This window comes from Amblyomma maculatum, chromosome 10, assembly GCF_055883805.1.
Source record: "Amblyomma maculatum isolate TAMU_Amacu chromosome 10, ASM5588380v1, whole genome shotgun sequence".
Classification (NCBI taxonomy): Eukaryota; Metazoa; Arthropoda; class Arachnida; order Ixodida; family Ixodidae; genus Amblyomma; species Amblyomma maculatum.
The window spans coordinates 53,273,314-53,300,658 of record NC_139353.1 but is presented as its reverse complement, the minus strand read 5'-3'; the positions used below and the strand labels follow the sequence as shown (position 1 = coordinate 53,300,658).

At 48.5% G+C, this 27,345-nt stretch overlaps 1 protein-coding gene across 1 annotated transcript in view; it reads left to right on the top strand.

Annotated features, from left to right (window-relative positions):
• The window catches only part of Past1 (putative achaete scute target 1), a 40,800-nt gene extending 24,602 nt beyond the window's left edge, over positions 1 to 16,198 (top strand). Inside the window, exon 2 of the mRNA XM_084582765.1 lies at positions 15,066 to 16,198. Coding sequence (XP_084438891.1) covers positions 15,066 to 15,764 — 699 coding nt within the window. The 3' untranslated portion in view covers positions 15,765 to 16,198. The remainder of the gene's footprint in view (positions 1 to 15,065) is intronic.
• The last annotated feature ends 11,147 nt before the right edge of the window (positions 16,199 to 27,345 follow it).

The following is a 27,345-nucleotide window of genomic DNA, read 5'->3' as shown; positions in this document are numbered from 1 at the left end:
TTTGTTGCGGAACTTCCGTTGCTCGTTTCGACCTGGGAGTCTTCGCACTATAGGCTGTAGAAACCTTTATTTACTATTTTTCTTTCGATGGGCGCATTGTGCAGGACTACTGCGTCGTCGCTTGTTTGAAAAGGCCAATTCGACCTCCTTAGTGAACGCAGCCTGGCTTTTATACCAGAGAACTGCGCAGTGTGTGGGACACGGTGTCTGGTTGGGCCAAGGTCAGTGCGCAGGCTGTTTCGTGCTTAAACTCCACTTTGTTCGCAGCAGATGTTGGTTTAGCTAGGTTAGCCGAGTGGCTCACATTCTTCTTTTCTTTTCATGCTGTGGCAGACGCTTGCTGTCCTTAGGAAGAAAAAAAAAAACTACTGGAAATTTTCCATTAGGACAGAATTTCTGTGCGTTTTTTGACAGGGCACCTTTGTGACAACAACTTTCTGTAGTAACATCAGAATTTTCTGTAGGTACAACAGAAAAGTACCACAGAACAACAGACACCTACAACAACAAAAAAGAACTCCATTAAAATACTACATAAAGAAACATCTGACGTTCACGACAGAACTACAGAATTTTTTGTCGTATTTTTGACACGTTTCTGTAGTGTTTCCGACTGGGTCTGAAAAGCGGCATTCGGATTTCGCGGGTTTGGATCCCACGAGCTACACGCGGTTGTCATTTCTTCTGGTGTGTCATCCGCCATCAGAAAGTGAAAAAAAAAAAAAAAAAAAAAAAACTTTAATTTCTTGCTTTAAACGCCACCGGAACAAAATAGAAATCATATCCTTATGATCCCCGTGGCTTGCGTGACTGTTTCATGCCAAAGTGAGGGACACGTTGTGAAGGCTTAAGTATTTTGTCTCCAGTGCCTGTAAAATGTGCTGGACCCCGGTATTCACAAGTGAGCATGCACAGAATACACAGTCGATTCTCGTTTTATCGGATAAGCTTTCTCTCATGCTGGTCATATGGAAGACGAATGGGTGGTGTAGAGTTTGTAATAGCCGAAGAAAAAGGAAATGGTCTCAGTATAATGCGCAGCAGGAGCATCTACACGGACAGTCGGCATGAATGAACTTGCTCCTGAATCGAAGGTGACATCTGTGGGTGGGCGGAGGTCTTGGATATGTGCCGGCCTGTCCCCGGATGAATGACCGTCGCGCGCAGAGGAGATAACACATGTTCCTTTTGTTTCCGTTATTTATTTATTTTTGTGATGCCCAGTCGGCACAAGGAATTCATGAGGTGAAACGACCTAGCGACGGGCACCTTTTCTGTTCAATGAATACTCTTCGATAAGGGGACGGTCGTCGCTGAAGAGCCTCAGGCATTCTGCGTACTCTGTGAGCTCACCTCATGGGGCGCTTCGTTTGCTTGTTGTCTTCAGAGGAGCTTAGCTCCCGAGAGTTTTCTTACCTTCAAGGAGCAGATTTCTCTCTTATATAGCGTATACCAGACTACCAGTATAGTGCCTACAGAATCTATGGACCCGAGTTCACATCTCCGTATTTATTGCCCATTTAAATGACGAACGCATCTTTGTTGTTCGGATGTTTAACTTGTTTGTTGGAATCCCCAAATAGAAAGTGGGCATAAATTGTATTTGCCCCTCTCCCCTTCCCAGTTCTCTTTCACCCGGCGATGAGCCCGACCTTTACTGTTTGTTGTATGCAGGCGGGAATTTCGAAGCGGCGTTTCTTCGGCCGCGTTGGCGGTCTCGTATTTTTCGAGTTTTTGTTGACCTATATTTTCTCCTTTCGCGATTGCGCTTTGCTTTGGATACAGCCACTGTACCATCGAGGCGCCTAGGGCGCTGAAAGTCCGACGGGTTCCGTTTGCACCGTGCTGTGTTTTAGAAACGTTTCGCTGGCGCGCATGTCTGAAGTTATCTGTATTCCTGGAAGGAAATGCAGGGACTTGCTTTTAGCTTCTATATACTGAGGTTCCTTCATTCGCTTGCAGCGCGAAGTAGAACCATTCATTCATTCATTCATTCATTCATTCATTCATTCATTCATTCATTCATTCATTCATTAAATGAATCAAAGTCCGTCCAGAGATCTGCTGTATACATGGCTTTAATTTCGCGACTTGCGAAATCCACTGTCTTTCATCCGATTCGCACTCTCGAGAGATTTGTGCATATATGATGACGATGCAAACCTATACCCACCAGCGGAGATGCATGCGATCCGCGTACACGCGTGGAATGTCGGAACGTGCGGGCAGCTGTAAACAACTCCTTCGGTGCGGTTACGAGGGAAACAGGAGCGCGCACTGCTAGCGAGTCGCGACAGAATTTCGTTAGCAGGGCCACGCACGTCTGAAACGCGAGCCCTCGTATAGCTCGCCGCAATAACCGCGCTGCCTACACGTTCCCGCATTGCTTGCGAAGGAATGCGGATGCAGGCGGAGGCGTGTCCACTCACAGTCGGGGTATACACTTCTCTCTCCGCGCCTGTGATAATAATTAAAACGTGTACGCGAGCGTTGTCAGTCAACGCCTGAGGCTGTTTCTACGTAGTCGCCGGGGGGGGGCTTCCTTCCTTGGGTGTATCGTGCGCGATCGGTATATGCTGCCGCCACTGCGTCATCGGGCATTGTTGACGGGCGCTTTGAAGGGCGCTTGCTAGCAGTGTTGAGAGCTCGCCTTCGTCGGCTGTGCTTGTGGAAGGAGGGGGGGGGGGGGGGGGGGGGCGCATTTTATCCTTGATGCGGCAGGCTTGCTTCGATAGGTGCAAGCGTAGATGCACACGGTGCGCTCGCTGGACAAACTCGAGATTCTCCGGTGTGCGAGCAGAAGCTGTTGTCGGTAGCGCTGGCAAGCTTCTGTTTGACATGGGCTGGACGAGCCGGTCACTTTCTGCGCATGCGCACCGGAGGTCGCAGGGAAATGCCGTTGTCTTGTCATCAACGTGACGAATATGATGGAGATGGGGTGTAGGTAAAAACGTCCCCGGAATATACGGCCGCGGAAAAAACGTCCCCGGAAGAAGCGGCAACTAGGAAAAAAACGTCCCCAAGGCAAAAAACCGGCCCTAAAAATGATTTATTCCGGAACTCACAAGAAAAAAAAAAAAAAAAAAAGAAAGACACATTTTATACCATTATTTCTTAGCTTTGGGGTAAATGTAATCATCATTTGGAACCTGCGTCCTCAGGGCGCCCGAAAGGTTTAGAACTGCGTTAAAAGCATGGTGAAAGAGCCATCTGGCTCTTTATACGTTACGAGGTACCGAGCTTCGCAGCTCGTTAAGCAATCATATGTCTAATAAGTTTGGTAATACTGCCCACTGAGAAAGGTGCAAGCGGATCGCCGTATGGTAGTCTCGGGGAAGCGCCCAGAGAAGTCGTCACTAGAATTAGTTTGCAGACCTTCTGGTGACGAGGTTCAACAGTTCTTCTGATGATTGTATACAATTGTGATAAGGATGATAATGGTATCAGCAGGACGAGGCTTAACCGGTCATTCATCGTGGCCTTACTAAAGCATTGCTCTAAGCTTCTCCGGTAAAGCCGGTGGTCGGCTCGCCTTTTCCCCGCAAACAAAGTGAAGACGAGGCGCTGTTACTGTATCCTCTGCCATCATCTTTTTTTGTTATGAATACCCGCATCAGTTCGATGTTCGTGGCAAATTCCAAGCTGACAAGTGAAACTGCCGTAATAAAGTTAACATGCATCATTCATCATTGCAGCTCGCCACAGGGAAACGCAATCTATCTACGTCCTATAGCGCTAGACTTCAGTCCCCTTTCGAGGACATTTTTCCCTGCTTCGCAAATAGGGAAATGTTTTCCGGGGACATTTTTTTCTGGGGACATTTTTTCCGGGGACATTTGCTCCGGGGACGTTTTTACCGGATCCCGATGGAGAGAGACTGGGTTTGTTTTTCTCCTAGTTGGAGTTTTTAAAATTTTCTCCTGGGCAGTTGCCACTTTTTTCAGTTGGTTCTGCCAGCGATAGCCTCTGGTTCAGTACGGCCTTTCTCTCACATTTATCTTATCTTTCTTATGCTTTCTTCAGTTTTGCATAAAAAAAAAAGGCCGGAAGCCATTGAGTAGACTGCGTGCGGTTTTATCTGTGAAAATTTTTCTGGCTGCGTTTTTTTATCTTTTTTTTTTTCTGAACGGCGCCGCGTATCAGTATGTCACCCCGCTGTTGAAAGAGAAGATAAGCGGCCTCCGACATCGATCGAATTTCACGGAGTTGCGCCTATTCGTTCTTTCCTGTGCGTCCGCGCGGTCTTCGTTTCATTTTTAGCTTCACGGACAGAAATTTCCTCAGGGTGCGTCGATCTGCGATTCAAGTGTGGCGTGCAGGCCCAGAAAAAAGGGGCTTTCCAGTGAGCTCTGTGTCGAGGTGCGCGTTTGAGTGCCGCGTAGCTTTTGCATGGCGGTAGTATATTATGCCATGCATGTGGCTCATGGCTCATCGACGCAGCACCTGCACAGCAGCTCTGGGCAGCTGTGGAGAAACGCTAGCGGCTGTTAGTCACGACAGCTGAGCGTATGTGTCGCAGCGGTATAGGACGCCCGGTGTTTCCTGCTAGCTCGCCGTCTCTCTGGTCCAAATTATCCGTCCTGGCTTTTGCTTTGATACGTGCGGTTAGCGGCACTATTATAGGAAACGTGCTGCCAACGTTAAGGCAGATATCAATACTGGAGTGTGAGTGACGTATACGCGCAATTTCGTTTCCGTACCGCACGCAGTTTTGGCCACGAAGTGTAGGGAACGTGGTAGGAAAAAATGGAAGCCTGTGTAGTTGAGCCGGCTTCCCTTCCCTTACGGTGCGGTTCAAGTGTCCACCGAGAACTCTGATGACAGATATTGAGCCCTTACTGTTCTATACTGATTTATTTATAGGAAGGGAAAGGCGCAGCAACTGTCTCAATTGTTTTCTGTGGACACCTCAACCGCGCCGTAAGGGAAGGTGAGAGTGAAAGTGGAAAGAGAGAAAGAGGAGGCGTAGGGGAGGGGGAACCAACTGCCGCTTTTCGATGGAGGCGAAACAGAGGCGCCCGGCCGTGTGCATGGTGCGATGTCAGTGCTCGGTAAAGATCCCCAGGTGGTTGAAATTACTGCGTAGCCCTCCAATACGGCTCCTCTTCAAGTTTGATTTCCTCCCTGGAAAATAAACAATTTTTAAAAAAGAGAGGTCAATCGGGGTGTGTTGCTGTCGCATTTGTCCTTCTAGTCGCGGGCACCTGTCAAGCAGCCTGTAGCTGCGCACTCGGTAAACACAGCGCTTGGTCAGTAACCCTTTTCTGGTCATTTTCATGAAGCGCTTAGGGGGCTTGTTGTTGTGGCTGCATTAGTTAGAGGCTGTAAATATTATCACCAGTTCTAGTCAATGCACGTGGTTGCCTCATTTGCTTTGAGGAGGCGAGGAGCGGGAATGCCACCTATATGAAGTTTGGTTTGGTCTATATGTTACCGAAAACGGAAGAATAAATCAGAACAAAAACAGAAAAATGCTGCATCTCGAAGATGATTTGACGGGGACAGGAACATGCAACCTATGCTTTAGTTAAGCGACTCGGCCTACGTATATGGGACGCTGTATTTGAGGATCTCTGATAATTTCAATCACCTGCATGGGTCCTTTAGCGTGCGCTGACATCGCACGCTATTCACGGCTGCCTATTGTAGCCGTCGCGGCAAGGATCGAACCCCGGTCCCCCGGCTCGCTACTGTTCCTGGCGCAATAATCGGAATAAAATAAATCCCGCTTTTACTCTAATCCTACTATCAGTATCAACTTTATTTCATGGATGCTGCGGGGACGAGACCTCTAGCCGTACGTTCTTTATTATTATTATTATTATTATTATTATTATTATTATTATTATTATTATTATTATTATTATTATTATTATTATTATTATTATTATTATTATTATTATTATTATTATTATTATTATTATTATTATTATTATTATTATTCCGCCTGATCCTTCCCAGCTGCATTACATTGCGTTACTTCTATAAGGCTTCATTATAATCTCTTCCGTTATCAGCGCGATGTTCAATTGTCCTTCACTGCTGCCTTTCTCATTATCGTCCTCATTACACCAGTGTAGAACACTTACCGTTTTTGTAATGGCATTATACTCTCGTTTTGTTTTGGTTTTTTAGCTCGTAAATGTGGTTTTTATGACTGCGTTCTTTAGGGCGTCCTCGATTATATCCATATTATACTATTTTGTGTCTGTTATCGTGCGCTTATTGTTTAACTTTGATATAACTGTGTCAGTTCTATTCTGGCTGTTGAGTTAAGAGATGTTCCTGCTTTGGCGTTTTTATATCATATCGTTCGTGTTCTGGGTGAGCTGAACCACGGCCGCTTGATGGAAGCGCTTCCATCGAGCGGCCGTGGCTGAACGGTCTCCTAAGTTTCTTCGAAATTCAGCGAAATAAGTGGACGTTCGCAAAAAATGAATTATGGTACCTAAAACTTCATTCATTAAAGAGAAAAAAAAAACGCAAATACAGCATGTTTTTGAACACAGGCGAGAAAGAAAAAAAAAAAAAAAGTTGGAATTGCTTGACTATGAAACCATAACGAAAAAAAATCTAGAATACGGAAAATGTGGCCCATTGTCTCTTTTCAAACTTTGAGGGAAAAAAGAACAAAAGCTACAGTCTTATATACAACTTTTTTTTTCTTGTACTAGTGTTCCATAGTCATTTCTGAGACAGTTCTTATGCCACTTATTTAAAAAGCTCCGGCGACCGTTGGTACATAAATTTACTTAGAATTTACTCTGAGAAACAGTAGTTTGCACCTGGATTTTCTTCTCTTCGTACCACAGCTTTCAGTGTTGTTGCTTTTGAATAAGCGACTGTTGGAGCAGGGTTTGTGTACAGTGGAGGAGTGCAAGTTTGCATGGCATCATCAATACGCAGAAGCCAAAATACCTGTCTATATATCTATAGGAATATTTATATTTGCTTTCGTAAATGTCTTGTATCGATTGGCACAAGTAAAAAAAAAAACTAAGAAAAAAGAGTCAAGGTCAGTCAGAGTCAGTATATAGGAAGACTCTGATCGAACTCAATGTATACGCCCACACCTTCGCTCAGGTGCGCACTCGGTTCTTGTCTCGGCGAAAACTCGACAAACAACTGCGCTGACTGCAGGATATTTTTACCATACTTTGCAGAAGCCTTACCGAATAGGGACAAAATATGCTAACATTTAGCCATCATGTGCACCTCCTGTAAAGTGAGCTCAAACTAAAAATTTGGTTATATATAGCCAGTAGTTAGCGGTCCAACTTATTGTGAACCATTATCGTGCTTTATCGCTGGCAGAGGCGAAGTCGGAGCTTTCAAAGTCAAAGTCGTCTTCTGTCTCCTCTCTGCTGGCATCATAAAAAAAAAAAAAAAAAGAAATATGGTGCCGAAGCTGCTGAATGGCGCGATTGACGCCAGTTTTCCCTGCGCGACCTGACGCGAATTTCATGCTCTGTTTCGCTAGCCCAACCGCCACCACACTCCTGTTTAAAAGGAAAATTTCAAGTGTCGCCGCCTGCTGAGAAAAAAAGAAAAATGCAAACTAGGCCAAAACCGAAAATTAAGATGTCATAATGATCTTCCAGATGGTTAGACCTGTCCCAGCGTGCAGTAATTAGAACTCGACAGTTGGTGAAAAATGGTATTGCATTTTTGCAATATGGCCGGTGGGGTGGTCCCGAAAGGTTTGAAGTCGCATATCTGTTCTGAAACCAGGTTTTGAATATCTTTGTTTTCCTTCTTACCTTTTACTCTTCCAAGAACATTTTTCTTATTACTTTGTTCCGTTCTCTGTTCGTCCAGGCTAATTTGAAGCATTGCCTACATATATGGTTTCTTTGTTGTTTCTTACTCTCCTGACACCGCCACATTCGTCACGATGCCAGGAAGAACACACAGTAGGGAAAGTCTGTCTCATTTTTAGTCTCCTCATTCGGGCTCATCCACGCCCACTTCCGGTTCTCCAAACGAAAGAAATTGTTTATGATCTGTAGGTTATTTCTGCTATATCTCTATATCACATTTACCCACTGTCTATCCTTCGCATGCTTTTTGCCTACGTTAACATTGATGTCACCTACCAGCTGAGTATACACTGTGGTTTTACTTTGCTTATTGGTACTCCGGACTCCTCATAAAAGCTCCCGACTGTCTTGTTATCGTGGTCCATAACCACTATTAACAGGATGTAGCGCGAGACCTCAGTGAGACTCCGCACACTTTCACGACCGCCACACACACTATATATACTTCCTTCGCGACATGGAAATGGGTCATCGCGAGGGCTTTTTGCTGTTAGGTGACGAAGAAGATATCAGTAATTAAGAGTGCAATAATTTAATTAACACCTCAGTCGTTTAGCTTTGAGTAACGTATTTTTTTTTTTTACCACTGATTCGAGGCACGTTAAGCACGGCGCGTTTGGCTTTCTTAGTGTTTTCTTGCGTCAATCGATGCAAGAAAAACAGGGGAGCAGCACACACACGCGCGCACAACACACACACACACACACACACACACACACACACACACACACACACACACACGCACACGCACACGCACACGCACACGCACACGCACACACACACACACTCACTCACTCACTCACTCACTCACTCACACACACGCACACACGCGCACACACACGCGCACACACACGCGCACGCACACACGCACGCACACACGCACGCACACACGCACACACGCACGCACACGCACACACACACACACACACACACACACACGCACACACACACACACACACACACACACACACACACACACACACACACACACACACACACACACACACACACACACACACACACACACACACACACACACACACACACACACACACACACACACACACACACACACACACACACACACACAGAGAGAGAGATACACACAGATATAGATATAGGTCTGCTGCTGCTCCCATGTGTTCCACTTTCGTCTCTATTTAGCCAGCTGCAAGTCGCACTGCCATTGACCTCTTTTTCGCTGCGTCGCTGATGTACAGGCTGGTACAGCACGAGGCTGATCTACTTTTTTCTTTTCTGCTTGAATTTCATAAGGCCTCGATGTGCAGGCGATGCGTCACGTGAGTGCGAGTTAAACTTTGGCACGTTCACTTTCTCCAAGGCAGGTCTGTGAAGCTTCCTGGCTTCCAACATCCCCCACACTGTCGTCGCCTGTCGAGTATGCAATAACTTTATTGCTTCGATCGCGGCCAGTGAGTAAGTGCACCCGCCATGACGGGGACTAGAGCGTCTAGGCCTTTTATTTGTCTCTAGTTGCGCTGTAATAATAAAACTTGCCGTAACAGTGCCTGAGGGAGAATGCTGTATGCAGCAACCAACTCCACCTCCGATGCGCATGTTGATGCGAGCATGAACATGGTCGTAGTGCGCGGTCCTCTAATCATGTTCTGGAGGGCCATGTGCAGTTCACGCTCTGATGGCGGAGGGAAAGCGAGGGTAACGCAGGGCGGAGGAGGAGTGGCGATGTCTTCGAAATATTTTCTGGCGTAAACCGTTCGAGTTCCGGCTGCATGGGCGTGGTCGTCTTTTATGCACTTGTGAGCTCGCCATCGGTCAAAAGGTTGCGCAATGCTGCCTGTTAACGAAGAGCAAAGTAAAAAAAAAAAAAAAGAGGTTCAGCAGCTTCTTGGTTGCCCATCGGGCCAACACCATACTCTGCGTGCGAGGAAATGAACTTTCTTCTCCGAAGTCGCGTTCCGCGAGCTTTGACTCGAGCGCGTGTCTATGCTACCATGCGTCGACATCGCACACAGCCGCAACTCTGCTTCTCTGTTTTAGTATGGTGGAAATTAAAAATAAAGCTTCCCGGCCCCTATCACGCGAGCACAACTAGGAACTTTGAAGCTGGAGGCAGAGTTAGCCCATCATTTCTGAATTGAAATGAGAGAGACAGAGAGAAAGACATGCTTGTCCATAACAATGGTTCGCAGTTTGCTTAAATTTTGTGAACATAAAAAGATGCACGGTGACAGAAACGGAAGTGATGTCAAGAAATTCGTTCGGTTTCCTGTTTGTTTGTTCGATTCCTTTTTGTTGGTTTGTTTGATTGTTTTTTCTTTTGGTTTTGGTCCTTTGGTTGGCGAATGCTCGTTTGTCTGAGCGTTCTTTCGCCGCCCCGAGAAGGCTTCGTCGAACCGTCGGCTCAAATGCGGAACAATAGACCAGACGTTTCCCGTGATACACGGTCAACTCGGGATGTCAAGACGGAACTGTATATATATTATTTCTCTGTGCCCGAAGTCTGCGCGATGCGGGCGCAAGCGTAACAGCGCTCGTTTCATCATACAAGGAAATTTTTCAGCGGGCATTGGCCTTGTGGGGTGTTGGTGAGGTATAATTTTTTCGTCCCATTGACACGTGTGGAAGCAATTTCCGCCGTACTCGATGTATATGCTGCTTTGAAGAAAGCGTTCAGGGATGTTGTTTCTTTCGTGGCGGTCGTGAGATGTATAGTGATTATCCGAGTGATCATTTTAGATAGGCGATTTCGTATCGCATTGACAGCTTCCTTATTTTCACTGCGCTTAGCCAAAAAAGAAAAAAATAATGACGCTCATACGCAATAAATGTAAAAGAAAAGATGATGCGGTTACTTATTTTTGTGTGCGTGCGCGCCATTAAGAAATTTTCTCGCACGGCAGCATAACTGTTTAGTCGATGCTGCCTTCGATAATATCGACGCATGACAGCGTATTTATTTATTTATTTATTTATATTGTTAACCATTACTGGGGGGTCATGACAGGAGGGAATCAACAATACATATAAAATCAATAACACATCTAAAATTTCAAATGACAGAACACAGTAACAAACACTTTGAGTTACAATTTACAAACACCACCTCAGAAAGCTGCTGAGCTGGATCAAATGACACAGCGAAAAAGCACATAGAAAATAATAGGACGCGTAGTTTGTCGTCGAGCTACTGACGTGCAACCAATAACGACGACTGCATTGTATATATTGGCTTCATCGTCATCATCAGCGTTATGTCATGTCCACTGCGGCTAGCCCTTTCCACCGACCCTCAGTTCCAACAAATTTGCTGATCCTTATATTCCTTCGGAAACGATTGAAGATGCGTTAGTTTACCTGTGATCAAAGCGATTGGCCTTATGAACGTTATCATCGCTCTTTTTACTCGTAGTGAGCTCAATGGAAGTTGCAAAGGAAGTCGGCAGTATAACAGTTGTGATATCTCCTGGCCTATTTGGTGCTAAACTCCTCCGGGTTGAAATGAGTCTCTATCTCGGCCCATAACTATTAACGCTGGTAGTAGTAGTATAGAGCAGTAGAAAAGGCTGTAATAAACCCCGCCGGGGTGGCGCAGTGGTTACGGCGCTCGACCACTGTTCCCAAGGACGAGGGATCGAATCCCGTCCTCGGCGGCAGCTTTTCGATGGAGGCGAAAAGCAAGGCGCCCGTGTGCTGTACGATGTCAGTGCACGTTAAAGAACCCCAGGTGGTCGAAATTTCCGGAGTCCTCCACTACGGCGTCCCTCATAGCCTGAGTTGCTTTGGGACGTTAAACCCCACAAACCAAGAGGCCGTATTAAAATCAATCGCTTGTGAATCTGTGCCGCGCGGTGTTTTTCAGCCAGAGCCGCCTAGACAGAGCTCGGCGACGCGAGTTGCGTGAGCGTGCTCACGTGCTCTCCCCTTTAAAGTCTCTCTCTCTCGCTCTTCGTATGCCCTTTCCTCCTTTCGGGTAGTCTCCGAGCAGCGTCAGCCAGACCGGTTCGCTCGGGATATTGTACGCTCTAAATGGCTGGATGCATTCCAAGCCGTCCGTTGCACAAACTACGAGGAAGGCGGCGCCTTGGGAAGGACGTCGCACGTGCAGAGCAGAGCCGGACGAGCTCTTACCCCGAGGCCTCGCTGCAGCAAAAATGAGTTTTCGCGGAAGAGAAAGTCTCTGGAGCGCTCGTTCGGCTGGTTTGGCTCGTGTAAATGCGGGCTTATAGTTACGAAAGGCATCCCCCCTTCCGGGCTCGCCTTAAACGGAATGAATGCGCTGAGTGGCGATTCTTAGTGCGAGCCAGGGAGCGTGGCAGCATTTCGTTCTCACAATCGAACGATAAAACCGTTGTCATCGGCTAACCTATATGCACTCGAGCATTTACAAAGTGTCTTCTTTTCTTTTTTTTTTTTTAAAGTCCATCTCTTTCAACGCAAGAAACCGCCCTTCGGAATTCCACTATTTTTTTTTTCTTCCGTTCCTTTTTTTTTTTGTTTATAATTTATGCTTTAAACAGTGATACGTGAACTATGGAACACGACCCGAACGCAGTAATCGTCATTGTGCGCATTACGTCGTTCAGCGAACAAGCCAATCAGTGATGCGCCGTGCTTGCACTTTTCGGCTTAGGCTGTGAACGAGTATGACGCTGATAGCTTTTTTTTTTTTTTTTTTTTGAGTGAAAAGTCTCTCATTTTCGTGTCACATCTGAGGGATGCTCCCGTTAAAAATGCTCGCTGACGCAGTTCGGCTTTACGCTCTTTATGTCTGTCAGTCTCCGTGTGTCCCCCTGTCAGTCTCCGTGTGTCCCCCTGTCAGTCTCCGTGTGTCCCCCTGTCAGTCTCCGTATGTTCCCCTGTCAGTCCTTGCTGTCTTGTTCATTCCGCGCAATTCTTCCTTCTCATTTCATTCCTCTGTGCTCCCTTTTATGGCCGCGTCGCGGCTCTCGGCTGGATGTGCGAATCAGTAGTTACTGCTCTCTCTTTTTTTTTTGTTTTATTCCGCCTGCACTTTGAGGTAATCCGCGAAACACATCCGATTCCTTGCAGCGTGCCCTTCGGGTCTTTCCTTGGGTAGCGCCGTTGAACGACATCGAGACGTTCTCGTGGATGTGTATATGAATATACACATTACTGTTTCAGGACACAAATGCGCAGAATTCGACGTCGAATTCTTGGATCTGAAAAATGTCCCTGTATTTGCGTGCCTACACGATGATGCCACTGCGCAGTATTTTTTTTTAATTTTAGGGGGCTCTCGCATTTCGGGATTCGGCGCAGCCGTTCTAGCGAGGCCGTCGGTGATGCGCTTGATTTGTGTAATACGGTCAATATTTCGAGCGTGCGTGCTCTTACGTCACCTGAATAAATAGCTGCGCACTGGAGTGTTTTGTTGTTGTGGCTGTAGGAAGAAGGAAAAGAAAATGCACGGGCCTACTACTGGCTCTGTAGCTGAGCCAGCTCCGCTGCCTCGTGCGGACAGAAGAGAAAATAGAGAAGGAAAAAGAAGAGGGAGAGAAAGACGCGCGCCGTGACAACAGCCGTCGCCCATCACTGAAGCAGTGGCGGGTGCAATGACGGCATACAACAGATAAAATTTGGTGGCTGACTAGCCCCCGCCGCAAGCGGCGTTGATCTACCGTCCCAGCCCCATAGGGTCAGGAACTGCCACCCTTCACCACCTCCTTTTCAAGAGCAGTGCCTGTAGTCATGTTCTCGATCTGCCCTTGCGCCTGTCGTTCGAGCAAATCATCTCCAAAGATGATTTGCACACTGCAGACTGACAGAGGGACACACTGCAGACTGACAGAGGGACACACTGCAGACTGACAGAGGGACACACTGCAGACTGACAGAGGGACACACTGCAGACTGACAGAGGGACACACTGAGACTGACAGAGGGACGCTCTGAGACTGACAGAGGGACGCACGGAGACTGACAGAGGGACGCACGGAGACTGACAGAGGGACGCACGGAGAGTGACAGGGGGACGCACGGAAACTGACAGGGGGACGCGCGGAAACTGACAGGGGGACGCGCGGAAACTGACAGGGGGACGCGCGGAGACTGACAGAGGGACGCGCGGAGACTGACAGAGGGACGCGCGGAGACTGACAGAGGGACGCGCGGAGACTGACAGGGGGACGCACGGAGACTGACAGGGGGACGCACGGAGACTGACAGGGGGACGCACGGAGACTGACAGGGGGACGCACGGAGACTGACAGGGGGACGCACGGAGACTGACAGGGGGACGCACGGAGACTGACATGGGGACACGCTGAGAATGACAGGGGGATGCACGGAGACTGATGATGAGACACGCGGAGAATGACAGAGGGACATACGAGGCTGACAGACATACAGACGCACGGTCCCCACATGTATGGGAAGAGACACGGGGAGGCGCACATACACGTACACAGGCTCAGACACGCCCCTCCGTGGTGGCGCAGTGGTTAGGACACTCGGCTGCTGAACCCTAGGACAAGGGATCGAGCCCTGGTCGCAGCGACCGCAGGAAGATGGAGGAGAAAAGCAAGGCGTCCGTTTGCTGTGCGGTGTCAGTGTTCAAGAACCTCGAGCAGGTGGTCAATTATCCCGGAGCCCTCCACTATGGCACACCTCATAGTCTGAGTCGGTTTGGGACGATAAACCCCATAAAAAACAGACACATACGCCCACTGAGGCACACGGAGAGGCAGGAAATGTACTAATCGTCTTGCGCGTGCTGTGGTAACTGCAGGAATACCGAGCAACTCGTCGCGCTTTTGAGGTACCTGACCGTGAGATTGCTTGTTCAAGCACATTCTCATAATTTATCTGACATAGTAATTTATATCTGTTTGAGTTGTATTTCATTTTTTTGGTATTTCGCTGATCTGGAGAATGTTTTTTTTTTTTTTTTACGGCCCCGGTTTCGGTGTTCGCGAAGCACAAGACAGCCGTGCACTGTGCGACGTCACCACAGGTGGTGAAAGTTACGGAGCCCTGTGCTGTGACGCCCCTCATAGCCGGTATCGTTTTGGGGCGTTAAACCCTATCTATTCCATCTATGCATTTGATAATACATTCCTGGATAATAATTCCTGGATTTGATGATAATTCCTGGACAAAGACGGCATGCTGGACGCCGAGTATTGAGGCTGCTCTTGATCTCCTTTCGGCCTGAAAAGGTGGCACGTGATTCTCATTTGTTCCTTGGTTAATATTTCAGCGTTCTCACGTCACTTTCCTTTTCTTTTTTTTTCCCCATCGCAGGTGCACGCGCACATCATCAGCTCCCTGCGCAAGGAGATGCCATCCATGTTCGGCAAGGACAGCAAAAAGAAGGAGCTCATCAAGGGCCTGAACAACCTGTACGCCGAGATCCAGCGCGAGCAGCAGATCTCGCCGGGAGACTTCCCGGACCTGCGCGAGATGCAAGAGAAGCTGGCACAGCACGACTTCACCAAGTTCCACGCGCTCAAGCCACGGTTGCTGGAGACCGTCGACCGGATGCTGGCAGAGGACATCGCACAGCTCATGGCCATGATTCCCCACGAGCAGACCGAGCAGCGAGAGGAGGCCGTCGTCAAGGGGGGCGCCTTCGACGGGCTCGAGCAGAGCCCCTTCGGCTACGGTCGAGGCGAGGGCGTCGACGCGGGCTCGCTCGAACCCGACTGGATCGTGGCCCGGGAGCGATTCAAGTACGACGAGCTCTTCAACGCGCTGGGGCCCGTGGACGGCAAGATATCAGGCGCCGCGGCCAAGGGCGAGATGGTCAAGAGCAAGCTGCCCAACTCTGTGCTGGGCAAGGTCTGGAAACTGTCGGACCTGGACAAAGACGGCATGCTGGACGCCGACGAGTTCGCTCTCGCCATGCACCTTATCAGCGTCAAGGTGGCGGGACACGACCTGCCCCTCGAGTTGCCCGAGCACCTGGTGCCGCCGTCGAAACGGCCATTCGCCGCCGCCTAGCTGAGAGAGAAAAAAAAAAACAATAAAAGAGAAGTTGCTGTTTTGTGCGTACACGGCGGCATTCGCAGGGCCGCTGGGGTACACCCTACTACTGCCTGGTGTACTCGACGTCCATCATGATGGAGTGGTGCACACTTGGCAAGCAGCTTAAGAAGCAGAAAGTCGTTGCCCGCGACACTTAAAAAGTGCGTTCCGGGAGCAACTGTATCGCGCGCGCGCGCTCTTTCACGAAGTTCAAGATCACGTTGAGCACATTGTGAGCGACCTTGTTGTTTTGTGTAGAGCGTACCTCCTTAACGCGTCTCTGCCGCCTTTTTTTCACTTCGACAGAGAGTCGGCCGGCCCATCTATGGAGAACGAGGCGGGTATCGCCGGTGCCTTTGCGCGCGTCTGGGTCCATGTTTGAATAAAAAAAGAAAGGTGTACGTCTCGCACTCGGGTGTCCGTGTTGTGTATCCGCGCGCGGAGCAGGCAGGTCTGATGCAAGTGCACGACCCTGTCAGGCGTGGGCTGCGGAAGACAGAGCTTTTGCGCATGCGTCCTTTTTCTCGTCTTCAGAAGGCGTGCACTTTGAATTGCACATATGAGCAAGGTAAAAGAAATGCACCGTTCATGATTCCAAATGCAGTTTTGCATCGAGAGAGGTGTTTCGTTTGCCCCCCTAACCACCCAAACTCCATCCCCTCCTGCTACTCCATCCCCTCCTGCTACTCAAACAGCGACACCGATCCTCTAGCTGAACTAGAAGCCCGCTTAGAGGCGAAATTTCAAGCAAAATTCGAACTCTTCCAGCAGAAAATGGAAGAACGATTCCAAACCCTAACGGCCCAGCTAGAGGTGCGGCTTAAGGGCAACAACAACCCACTAATAATCTGGCATTGGAACTGCCGGAGCATTAAGCGAAAGCGGGATCCTCTAGTGCAACTCATTACTAGCAACTCGTCACCCCCAGACCTTATACTTCTACAAGAAACTCGTATAGCACTCAACATACCAGGATATACAGCATACCATGCACCTGGCGTGGACAAGCCCGTGGTTAAAACCTACATCAGACGCACACTCAGGCACACAATACACGACTATACACACGAGGTAGCACACATTACCGTAGAAATTATACCGAATGATGTTACTAAAGAATCATTAATAGTCTCCAATATATACAACCCTCCTAGCAGCCCCGCATCTCGTTGCGCGAATCTAATTAGGAAGCCAAGAAAACACCTTTATTAATAGTGGGGGACCTAAACTGCGCACACGCTGATTGGGGATACAGCCGTACAAACAGCAGAGGAGAGGTTCTGTCCAATCAGATACAGCAGTCACAGCTATTCGTACATAATGATTTTGAAATGCCCACCAGACAGGGTACAGTTGTTATTATGGATACCAGCCCAGATCTCACGCTCGGCAGACACATCCCGCACCTGAAATGGGAACGAACCGGACACACATTAGGCAGCGATCATTATATCATCGCCCTAACCCTTGAGGGACCACAGTGCACGCCAAAGACATATGAGCATCGCTTGGTGAACTGGGAAAATTTTCGAAAACAACGACAAAACACCCCTGCTGAAGACAACATAGAATTATGGCAATGGGTGCGACAACTACTTCAGGACTAGGAAAATAATACGCAGATCATTGATACAAACGAAGATGTGCCAACGTTAGATGCCAGAATGGCGCATTTACTTGAGGCCCACCGTAGTTTAAATAAACGGTATGCCACACAGAAGCACAACCGCTAACTTAAGCAGAAGATTAATGATCTGGCCACCCAAATTGAAGACTATGGAGCGCAATTGTTTCAGCAGAATTGGGCACAAATATGTGAAGGGCTAAAAGGAAATCTCACCACAAAGCGTGCATGGCACCTACTTCGGCACCTTCTGGACCCAACCCAGAGCAAGACATATACACGAAACATAATAGCTAGACTAACCCATCAACACGGAGATGACACAGATGCCCTACTAGCTACTCTAAAGCATATGCACACCACCCCGGGTCAACCACAATCCCTTCCCTCCTATGCAGGAGGACCAAATGATATATTAGATGCTGCAATAACGACATCAGAAATACGGGCAGCACTTCACAAGCTCAAGAACACAACGCCAGGCGAAGATCAGGTTTCAAATGCGGCGCTAAGAAATCTAGATGATAAATCATTGGAGCAACTAACGGACCTCTATAACAAACACTGGGAAGAAGGGACACTCCCAGCAGAATGGACACACGGGAAAGTAATTCTCATACCAAAACCCAATAAGCCAATTTCCCCAGCGAATATGCGCCCAATATCGCTCACCTCAAACTTAGGAAAACTCTTTGAACAGGTTATACTAGCTCGGCTAACTGCATACATGGATGACACGGACCAATACCCGTACTCAATGGTCGGTTTCAGGCCCCGTCTATCTACGCAGGACGCTATGCTGCAGCTAACGTCAGCAGTGCTTTTTGACCCACATATACCAACGCATACTAAGGCGATACTAGCAATAGATCTCAAAAAAGCGTTTGATAATGTACAACACACAGCAATCCTACAGGCACTCACGAACATTCAAACTGGTCCTAGGCTTTACAACTACATAAGAGCCTTCCTTCAGCACAGGACAGCCACACTTCACATCGACAATCTCCACACCTCACCGTACACGCTTGCCAACGTGGGGACGCCGCAAGGCTCCGTTCTTTCCCCGTTTCTGTTCAACATTACCCTTATCCCCTTAACCGCAGAACTACAGAAAATCCCTCACCTCGGTCACACCATATACGCCGATGACATCACACTCTGGACAACACACGGATCAGACGGTGAAATCGAAGACACGCTACAAACAACAGCAGACACGATAACCAAGCTTACCGCAACAATCGGATTAGAGTGCTCCCCAGAAAAATCAGAATGACTAATCATACCCCCTAAAGGACGGACCTACCAAAGCCCCATAGAAATTCAAATTCAGGGAAGACAAGTACCACAGGTTCATACCATCCGCATTCTGGGACTATACCTGCAACAGGATGGAAAGAACGTCGACACAATTAAGCGGCTCAAAAAGGCCGTTGCAAACACCACACAAATCATAAAAAGGGTGACAGGACGCGCACATGGGCTTCGAGAGGCGGACACACTTCGAGTAGTGCACGCCTATACCCTCAGCAGAATTCTTTATGCTACACCATACCTCAAACTATCATGCAGTGAGGTCCAGCAAACAGACTCATTAATTCGGCAAGCAACAAAGGCAGCACTTAAATTACCGAAAAGCACTAGTAACGAGAGACTACTCGAACTTGGAGTACATAATACAATACATGAACTTCGAGAGGCCCATTTACAAGCACAATACCTCAGATTAGCTGCTACAACTACCGGACGACATATACTCACTAAGCTAGGCATCACTATTCCTGCAAACAATTCATCCCTATTAACACTCCCTAGCCAAATTTACACTTCAATCTATGTCAAACCATTACCGCGGAACATGCACCCCCACTATGACCAAGGTCGCAGGAAGGCGCGCGCGGCAGCCCTCCACAAATGGTACGGGAATGAGCCCGATGCCGTTTGGGTAGATGCCGCCTGCGATGAGAGCGTAGCCACTGCAGTTGTCCACAACCCCCACACTTCCCCCTTAACTATTGAGCTTCTTTCAGGCACGACCCCTGAAGAAGCCGAGGAGACCGCTATAGCTATTGCTCTGGCATACACCGATGCCAGTTACATACTCAGTGATTCAAAAACTGCCATTCTAAATTATTCCAGGGGCCGGGTTCATCCTCCGGCGCACCGCTTGCTGCACATTCCCAACTCCCACCTCCCCCGACGGATTGAGCTCATCTGGGTGCCTGCGCACTCGGGAAATCCCGGCAACGAGGCTGCCGACTCCTTAGCCCGAGGGTCTAGAAACCGGGCACAGGCGGACCTCATGGGGGATTTCTCGAAGGATCGTATGCATTCGTTTGCTGAGTTCACCGCAAACTCCCGCGCTGAGCGCCTCATCTATCCGTCACCCCACCCATCCCTCACTATCAGAGAGCAGTCAATCTGGCGTCGTCTGCAGACACGAACTCTACCGACACCAGCTCTACTTTCGAAATTTCAGCCGGTATCCCCCATATGCACTTTGTGCTCCCACCCCAAGGCCACTCTTACCCACATTCTTTTATCCTGCCCTGCGTCTCCTCCCCCCGCCGGGCCGGTACCTCTCCGAACCTGGGAGGACTGGGAGACCTCACTGCGATCAGCGGACCCGGCCAGGCAGAAGATCGTCGTCAGCCGGGCCGCATACGTCATGGATAAACATAATATGAACGTTTAGATCGTGAGTGGGGTCGTGCGGAGACCCAGGAGGCCTGCGCGCCTCGAATTCTTCTGCAAATAAAGTTTTTTCCTCCTCCTCCTCCTCCTCGTTTGCCGGAAAAAGTGCGACGCGCATATTTCGGAAGTGTTGGCGTTGCTGCTGCCTTTTTTCCCTGGAAAACATGACAGGTATTCGCAGTTTTTTTGCCCCGCCGGGGTGGCGCAGTGGTAAGACGCCCGACTACAGTGCCGGAGTTCCCGGGTTCGAACCCGACCACGGCGGCTGCGTTTCGATGGAGGCGGAATGAAGTGGCGTCCGTGTGCTGTGCGATGTCGGCGCACGTTAAAGATTCCCAGGTGGTCGAAATTCTCCGTAGCCCCCCACTACGACTGCCCTTTCTCTCTTTCCACTTTCACTCCCACCTTCATCCCTTCTCTACGGCGCGGTTCAGGTGCCCAAAGATCAAGTGTGACATATACTGCTCCTTTCCCTTCCTGTGAGCCAATTATTATTCGCAGAGTTACTGGCCACACAGTGATGTATGTTGCGCCTTTTAAAACGTGGCATATCAAAGAGGGGCATTGACCACACAATGAAAAATGTCGCGCCTTTCTAAGATAGGGCACATAATCACTGCGCGGATTGGCCGCACGATTAAAAAAAAAAAAACTGATTGATTTATAGGAAGGGAAAGGCGCGGTAACTGTTTCACTTGTTTTCTGTGGACACTTCAACGCACGATAACGGCACACACTGGCATTAGGAGTTGGCTGAGCAGTCAATGTTTCGCCTTCGAAATCGTGGCACATGCACAATATACACACGAGAGCGATGTGCATTCCAAGGCTACAGGATGTCATCTACGTCGACGCCGCAGAAGACGCGGAAGACCCTAACAAATATTCGACATGTGGAGTCACACAGCCTAACACTAACCCAGCGAGACTGTTATGGCGGGGACTGTTTCCACATCCAGACCCCTAGTGGCCATCGCCGCGGCCATCGCTTTCACCAAATGCAACAACCATATTAAGCGACTCCAAACTGGCAATCAGTAACTTTGCCTCACAAATACTCAGTGAAATGAGAGAATCTCCTCTCCAGAGAGATACCGAATTAATATGGACCCCAGCTCATGCGGGGAATCCGGGAAATGAGGCTGCCTACCAATACGCTCGAGAATTAGCCGGCCGAGCGGTGGCGCAAAATCAGGAACCGGAACCCTTCGGTGAGCCAGCCGTATCATACCACGAACTCACTGCACATTACAAAGCAATGAGAAGAACACTTCCACCACCCCATAAAACACTGACCAGACAACAAGTAATATGGAGACAGCTACAGACGGGGACCCTCCCCAATCCAAACTACATATCAAAATTCATAAATAAGGATATGAATCCCTTCTGCCGGTTTTGCGGGGATAAAGACAACTTCGAGGATATGATCTGGGCGAGCAAAGCTCATAAAGCCTCCCTCAGAACTCTTGCCTGATCCCTCTAAAGAAGCTTGGGACAAGCTAAGGTCCAGCGATGACCCTGGCATCCAGTTCAAGGCCGTCGAATGGGCCAGCGTTGCCAAAAGTCTCCACGGCCTGCGGCACGCTAGCTGACTTCCCCTATTCCTCCCACTTATTGTGAATAAAGTTTTATCAGCCTCCAAAGCTCAGTACCTGTACTGTCGGGAGGAGGAGGAGGAAAAACATTTATTATATAAACTTCCTTTTCTTCCTGAGTGGAGCCCTCAGTCCAGGGCTCCATGTGCCGCCTGAATCCTGCAGGCCTGCCAGAACAGCTGTCGCTGGTCTTGCGGGTTGGTGCGAATAAAACGGTCTCAGAAAGAATAAATACAAATCAGTCCATAAGCCCATGGGCCACGGCAATCCTCTCGGCCCGCTCGATTAGCCGGCGTTGTTAGGCCAGCTCCGTGCGGGACAAGGCATGAGAGGGTGGGGTGAGGTACAGGTGGAATGCCGCCGGGTGGCTTTGGGCAGGCCCAAACAGAATGATATAGTGTAGGTCGGTGTTGTTGGCAGGTGGGGCATTTATCGGTAGAGAAGGATGGAAAAAAAAATGAACTCGACCGAATGAAAAAGAAAAAAATGAACGAGTTAGAGACATGGAGCTCTAGCCTTTTAAAAAGCATTTATATAACACTTTCCTATCCGCGGGAAAAGTGGTTTTTGGGCGGTGTCTTGTTTTCTACAGCAATACTTGCTTGGTACTGGAGTGTATGGTATCAAATTGTAGAGGAGGAAATTCTCTTCACAGTGGTATTAGTCGCAACATCTTTATTGAGTAAGTGATAAAGCAAAGAAGGCTGTTAGAAAAAACATAGTTAAAAAACGCACAAAAACATCAGTTTCTTCACACAAATAAAACTAAAATTTCGATATATACATTTTTTGGAACAGGGACCGATGCAACACTACAGCAAATTTTAGCTAGGAAATTAAATATTCGCCCTAATGTATATCGTGCCACCGCGCGAAACAGTTCCTGGTTGTCGTGAAGCAGAGGTTTGCTGCGCACGTCTCACAGAAAACTTTTGTTTTTTGTTCCACCTTTTTTTCTTCGTAGCACAGTTTGCAGTTCCTGTATTTTCCTATTTTCTGGGGGTTGTGCTGCTGCAGCCCCCGAGGTTCATCGTGAGGCGGTAACAGAGTGCGAACACCGGGGTCTTCAGCAGGATGTGGCTCACACAATCCGAGGAGTTGTTCGATCAATTCAAGCCTGAAAGCGAACTGATCGAATCTTGAGTTCCTCGATAATTCTGGCACTTCGGGATGCTCCTGGCGATACGTGTCAAAAAGTATGAAACTGTTGGCGACCGCTATGTCGATGCAGTGGAAAAAGAGCGCTTTCCACCAGGGAACGTTCTTTACGAGGACATTGTAGCGTCCGGTAAGTTTATCTGACTTGTTTACTCCGAGCATGCCTACATTATACTCGTCGATGAGTTTTGGTTTTCTGACTAAGATTTCCCTCCACTTGTTGTCCACTTTCTTTCGTCGTTTGGTGAGAACGAACTTGTTTGCCGTGTGCGCTGTAGACATCATGTTGACGACTCGCCTGTCCTTCCACTGGAGGTACAGGACGTCCTGATCTCTCAGCCAGCGAACGTCTCCTCTTTTTGCTTTCTTTTCCCATTTTCTGTCTTTCAATTCACTAGGAAAGTCGGGGCGATCTTTTCGCGTGGTACCGCAAGCGAGTGTCTTGCGCTCAAGCAGATGCGCAAACAAAGATGTCGACGCGTAGAAATTGCCCAAAAATATTATGTAGCCTTGGTCGAGATAGTTATCGCATAGTCTCGTCACAACTTTGAACGGCAAGTCTTGTGGGCTAGGTGTATCGCGCTTTTCCGCGTATACATCAAATTGAACTGTGTAGCCAGTTTTAGAATCGACCAGAACACATAACTTATATCCCCATTTTGTTACCTTGTCTCGCGTGTACTGGCGAGTTCCAGACCGCCTTTTCGATTTCACCATTCTCTCGTCAACGCAGAGGTAGCGACGTGGCTGGAAAAACTGCGGTGATGATCGGTTCATATGTTCAATCAGGGGAGTAATGCGGTGAAGCTTGCCGTGGGACGCTGCAGTGGTCTCTTCCGGATTTCTCACACTCAAGAAGGCAAGCAATGCCTTAAATCGTGTTCTAGCCATCACTCTCGGCGGAACCAGGCCTGCAAACAAGCTTCCTGTGTTCCAGTACCAGTGCAATCTGGGGACTTGAACAATACCCATGTATATTATCAGCCCAATAAAATTTATCATCTCTTCCGGGGTGACATCTCGCCAGGATCCATCTTTTTCCCTGTAAGAAGGTTTCTCCAAAATATGCATCCGCGCGTACTTGTTGGTGTTCGCGCATATCTCCCCGATGATTTTCGAGGTAAAGAACAGGAGGAAGAAATCGATGGCTCTGGAGTAGCGCCGCCGTGCGGCACTCTGGCGTGTAACGCTGAGGTCGGCAGCTGGCTGTCTTCTAGCGGAAGACGCGCCTCTCTGCGCTGCTGGAGGCAAGTAGTCCCGCCCGAAAGACGTTGACACCCTGCAGATAACAGTTGTGACCTTCAGAGGTCTCTTCCGATCAGCCAAAAGCGGATCTTTTCGGAGGATGAACCTACACTTACCGGGGCATGGCTGTTGACGTTCCGGGTCGGTTTGACGCAGTTTCGATGTCGGCGCTAAACTCTGAAGAGCTGTCGTCGTCTTCAGACTCATTACTGCTGCTGCTTGCGTCCGAAAACGAGCTCTCAGATGCGTCAGTGTCCGTGGAAACGCGTCGTTTCCGCGCAGCACCAGCGCGCGATGTCGACGCCATGATGGAAACAAGGGACGCGGCGGGAAAAAAATAAAACCAAAAGCGAAACTGAAATAAGAGCAAAGTCGATTGTTGGGCGAGTTGGTTGGACTTATGTTTTAACAGCGCTAGGAGCAGAGAATCTGTCCGTGTTTCTAACGCTGTTTTAATATAGTGAAATAAGTTTTTCTATTTCTCACTGGATGACGCCACTTGTCGAGGAGTGCTTCGAAAGCGGAAAAAATCGAATCGTGAAACCATCGTTAGCGGGCAATCGATGTGAATAGGCGCGGGCAGTGAAGTGTTAATTCAAGGAAGGGGGAGATTTCAGTCGATTCAGTTTAGTTGTTCGTTGCGCTGAGTCACGACCGCTGCTTCGTGCGGAGAGAGAAGAACTGAAAGAGAAGAGTAAGACGCGCGTCGCAACAATCGTCGGCCGCCACTGAAGCGGCGGCGAGGGCAATGACTGCATATGCGCTACAGATACAGGTACTATACCGGTGGCAAGGAACCCCTGCCACAAAGGGCGAGTGTGCCTGGTTCCGAGCTCCGGAGGGCCTGAAGTAGCCACCCGACCTCGCTCAGTTTAGTTAGTTTAGTTGCTAAAATGCGAAGTATGTGCGCTAGAGCTTATTATCACGCTTGTGAAGCTTATGATTAAACACTTATCGTTCAGGCGTTTCAAGCATTTCAAGTTGTTGAATTCTTATTGCGTTAGCTCAAAGAGTGCGTTCACTCTATTCGGCCGTCTCTGTTGATGGCTCGAGCAGTTCTCGTGGCGTCAGCTCGAAGAGATAGCGATGAATTTATTGAAGTGTTGGATTGAGACGTGGCAGGACATGTTTTGGCTCACTATATGAAGCTTCGCACTCGAACATTCACTTTGAGTTGCGCCTTTCTTTAAGCGGACATTCGCGTCTCGTAGGTCGTCACATTATATTCCCGGGGCGATGCAAGCTTGTCGGCCACTCTCTGAAACCCCTCGTATTCCCACACGAGCTGGCTCAAATCCGGGGTGAATTAATTTATAGCCACACGCGTACTACTTTTAAGCCTTACTTTACTAAGTTCCTGATTTCGCGCCAGATGGAAATGGACATACGTGGACGCAGACCTTGTGCCGTTCAGAAAGAGGAGTAAAAAAATTTTCCGAAATCACTGCAAAATCTGCACTGGAGAAATGCGCAAGCCTAAGCGTTGCTGTGTTGTCCTCCAGATGTGTCAGCGGGATTCCGCGAGCGACCGGTACTGCACCTTTTCTTTCATGTAAACCAATTATAGAACCCGGGCGTCGTCAGGTGTGACCTGGAGGCGCAGCCGGAAGGCCACTCATGGAACGGCGGCAACCAAATTGGTTGGTTTGTGGGGTTTAACGTCCCAAAGCAACTCGGGTTATGAGAGACACCGTAGTGGAGGACTCCGGAAATTTCGACCACCTGGGGTTCTTTAACGTGCACTGACATCGCACAGCAGACGGGCGCGTTACTTTTCGCCTCCATCGAAGCGACCGCCGTGGCCGGGATTCAATCCCGCGTTCTTGGGAACAGTAGTCGAGCGCCGTAACCACTGCGCCACTCCGGCGATGTTCAACCAAATTGTCTTTTGGCCTTCACTAAATACCACTTGATACCGTTGTCAGATGGGAAGAGGTTTGACTCCAGAAGGCGCCGCACGGTCGCACCTCAAGGCCTCACATAATCTATCTGCCCGTCATCATTCATACATCATCCCCGGTACCTCCCCCTCCTCCCGAATGTCCGGGGGGCGGAGGATTTTGTTGCATTCAACGGAACTCCTGGTTACGTTCGACAAGAGGCGCGCGATGTACCGTGTGTAGCAGCTCAGACTTTCGAATTTCTGCAGCGAGACTCATATGGGGGCCGGAAGCTGGGAACCGAAACTATAGAAGTTGACTGGCGGCCATTTTGGCTCCCAATTATGCACATAATTACCTAATTAACCCAAATCAACCATTTGGTCACTGGTACACCTTTCCTTGATGCTCTATCCGATAGTATCATTCCGATATACCAACTATACACGATATTACAAAGGGGTGAAGGGTGCTGCCATATTGGGAAGCTGGGCTGTTATCGTAGCACAGGAAAGTGTTGACGACTTCCCTCCCTTCACAGCCCAGTCAAACCGGTTTCTCCAAGGGTCGTTCCTCTTTTACAGCTCCGATAAGGTCACGAAAATTAAAGGTGGTTTCTGCGATCCGTGCATGCTCCGTTCATGTGCTCGACGATTTAAGTAAAACATCTTACAGTGATATGAGGCGTCGGTAACTTTAATGTATATTCTATTATTTGTAATATAATATAAATTTGGTCGCGCTGAATCAGTAAACAGTATTTACCGCAGCAGTATGATAGTGGAAAAGAAGTGACAGAAAACTGCATGGATGCAGAATGAAAATAACAGAAAAAGTGCTAACTAGAAAGATCACTAATCCACCGCAGGAGGCGGGAAACAAATCCAAACGGTTAGAGCCGTTTTGTACAGATATGTATGGAAGCCAGAATCTTTAACATGTGAATGAAACACCTCCCGAGCACTCCTCACAAACTATCTCAGTCGCTAGATTATGCTGCGATACACATTTGAACGCAATAATACACGTCTACGCGCAGTGCAGGTCCCACAATCCCATTCGAAAGTTGGCGCGTTCTTTCCTTCGACTTTTGCCAGTCCTCCTTCTCCTCTGTGCAACGCTGCTACGTGCATGCGTTTTCGAATGACTATTGGTCTGCTTCTTTGCGACGTCACACAGCCATTAAACTATCGCTTATGCCAGAAAAATCGAAATACGCTTAACTTTTAACTATCAGGAAAGAAAATTAGGATGTTTTGTAGACAGAAACATTTTTTCAAAGCTTTTTTTTCCTGCACTTCCGGTCTCGCGCGCGCACGCGCGCATCTTTTTGCCCTTCACGCAGGCACCACGGC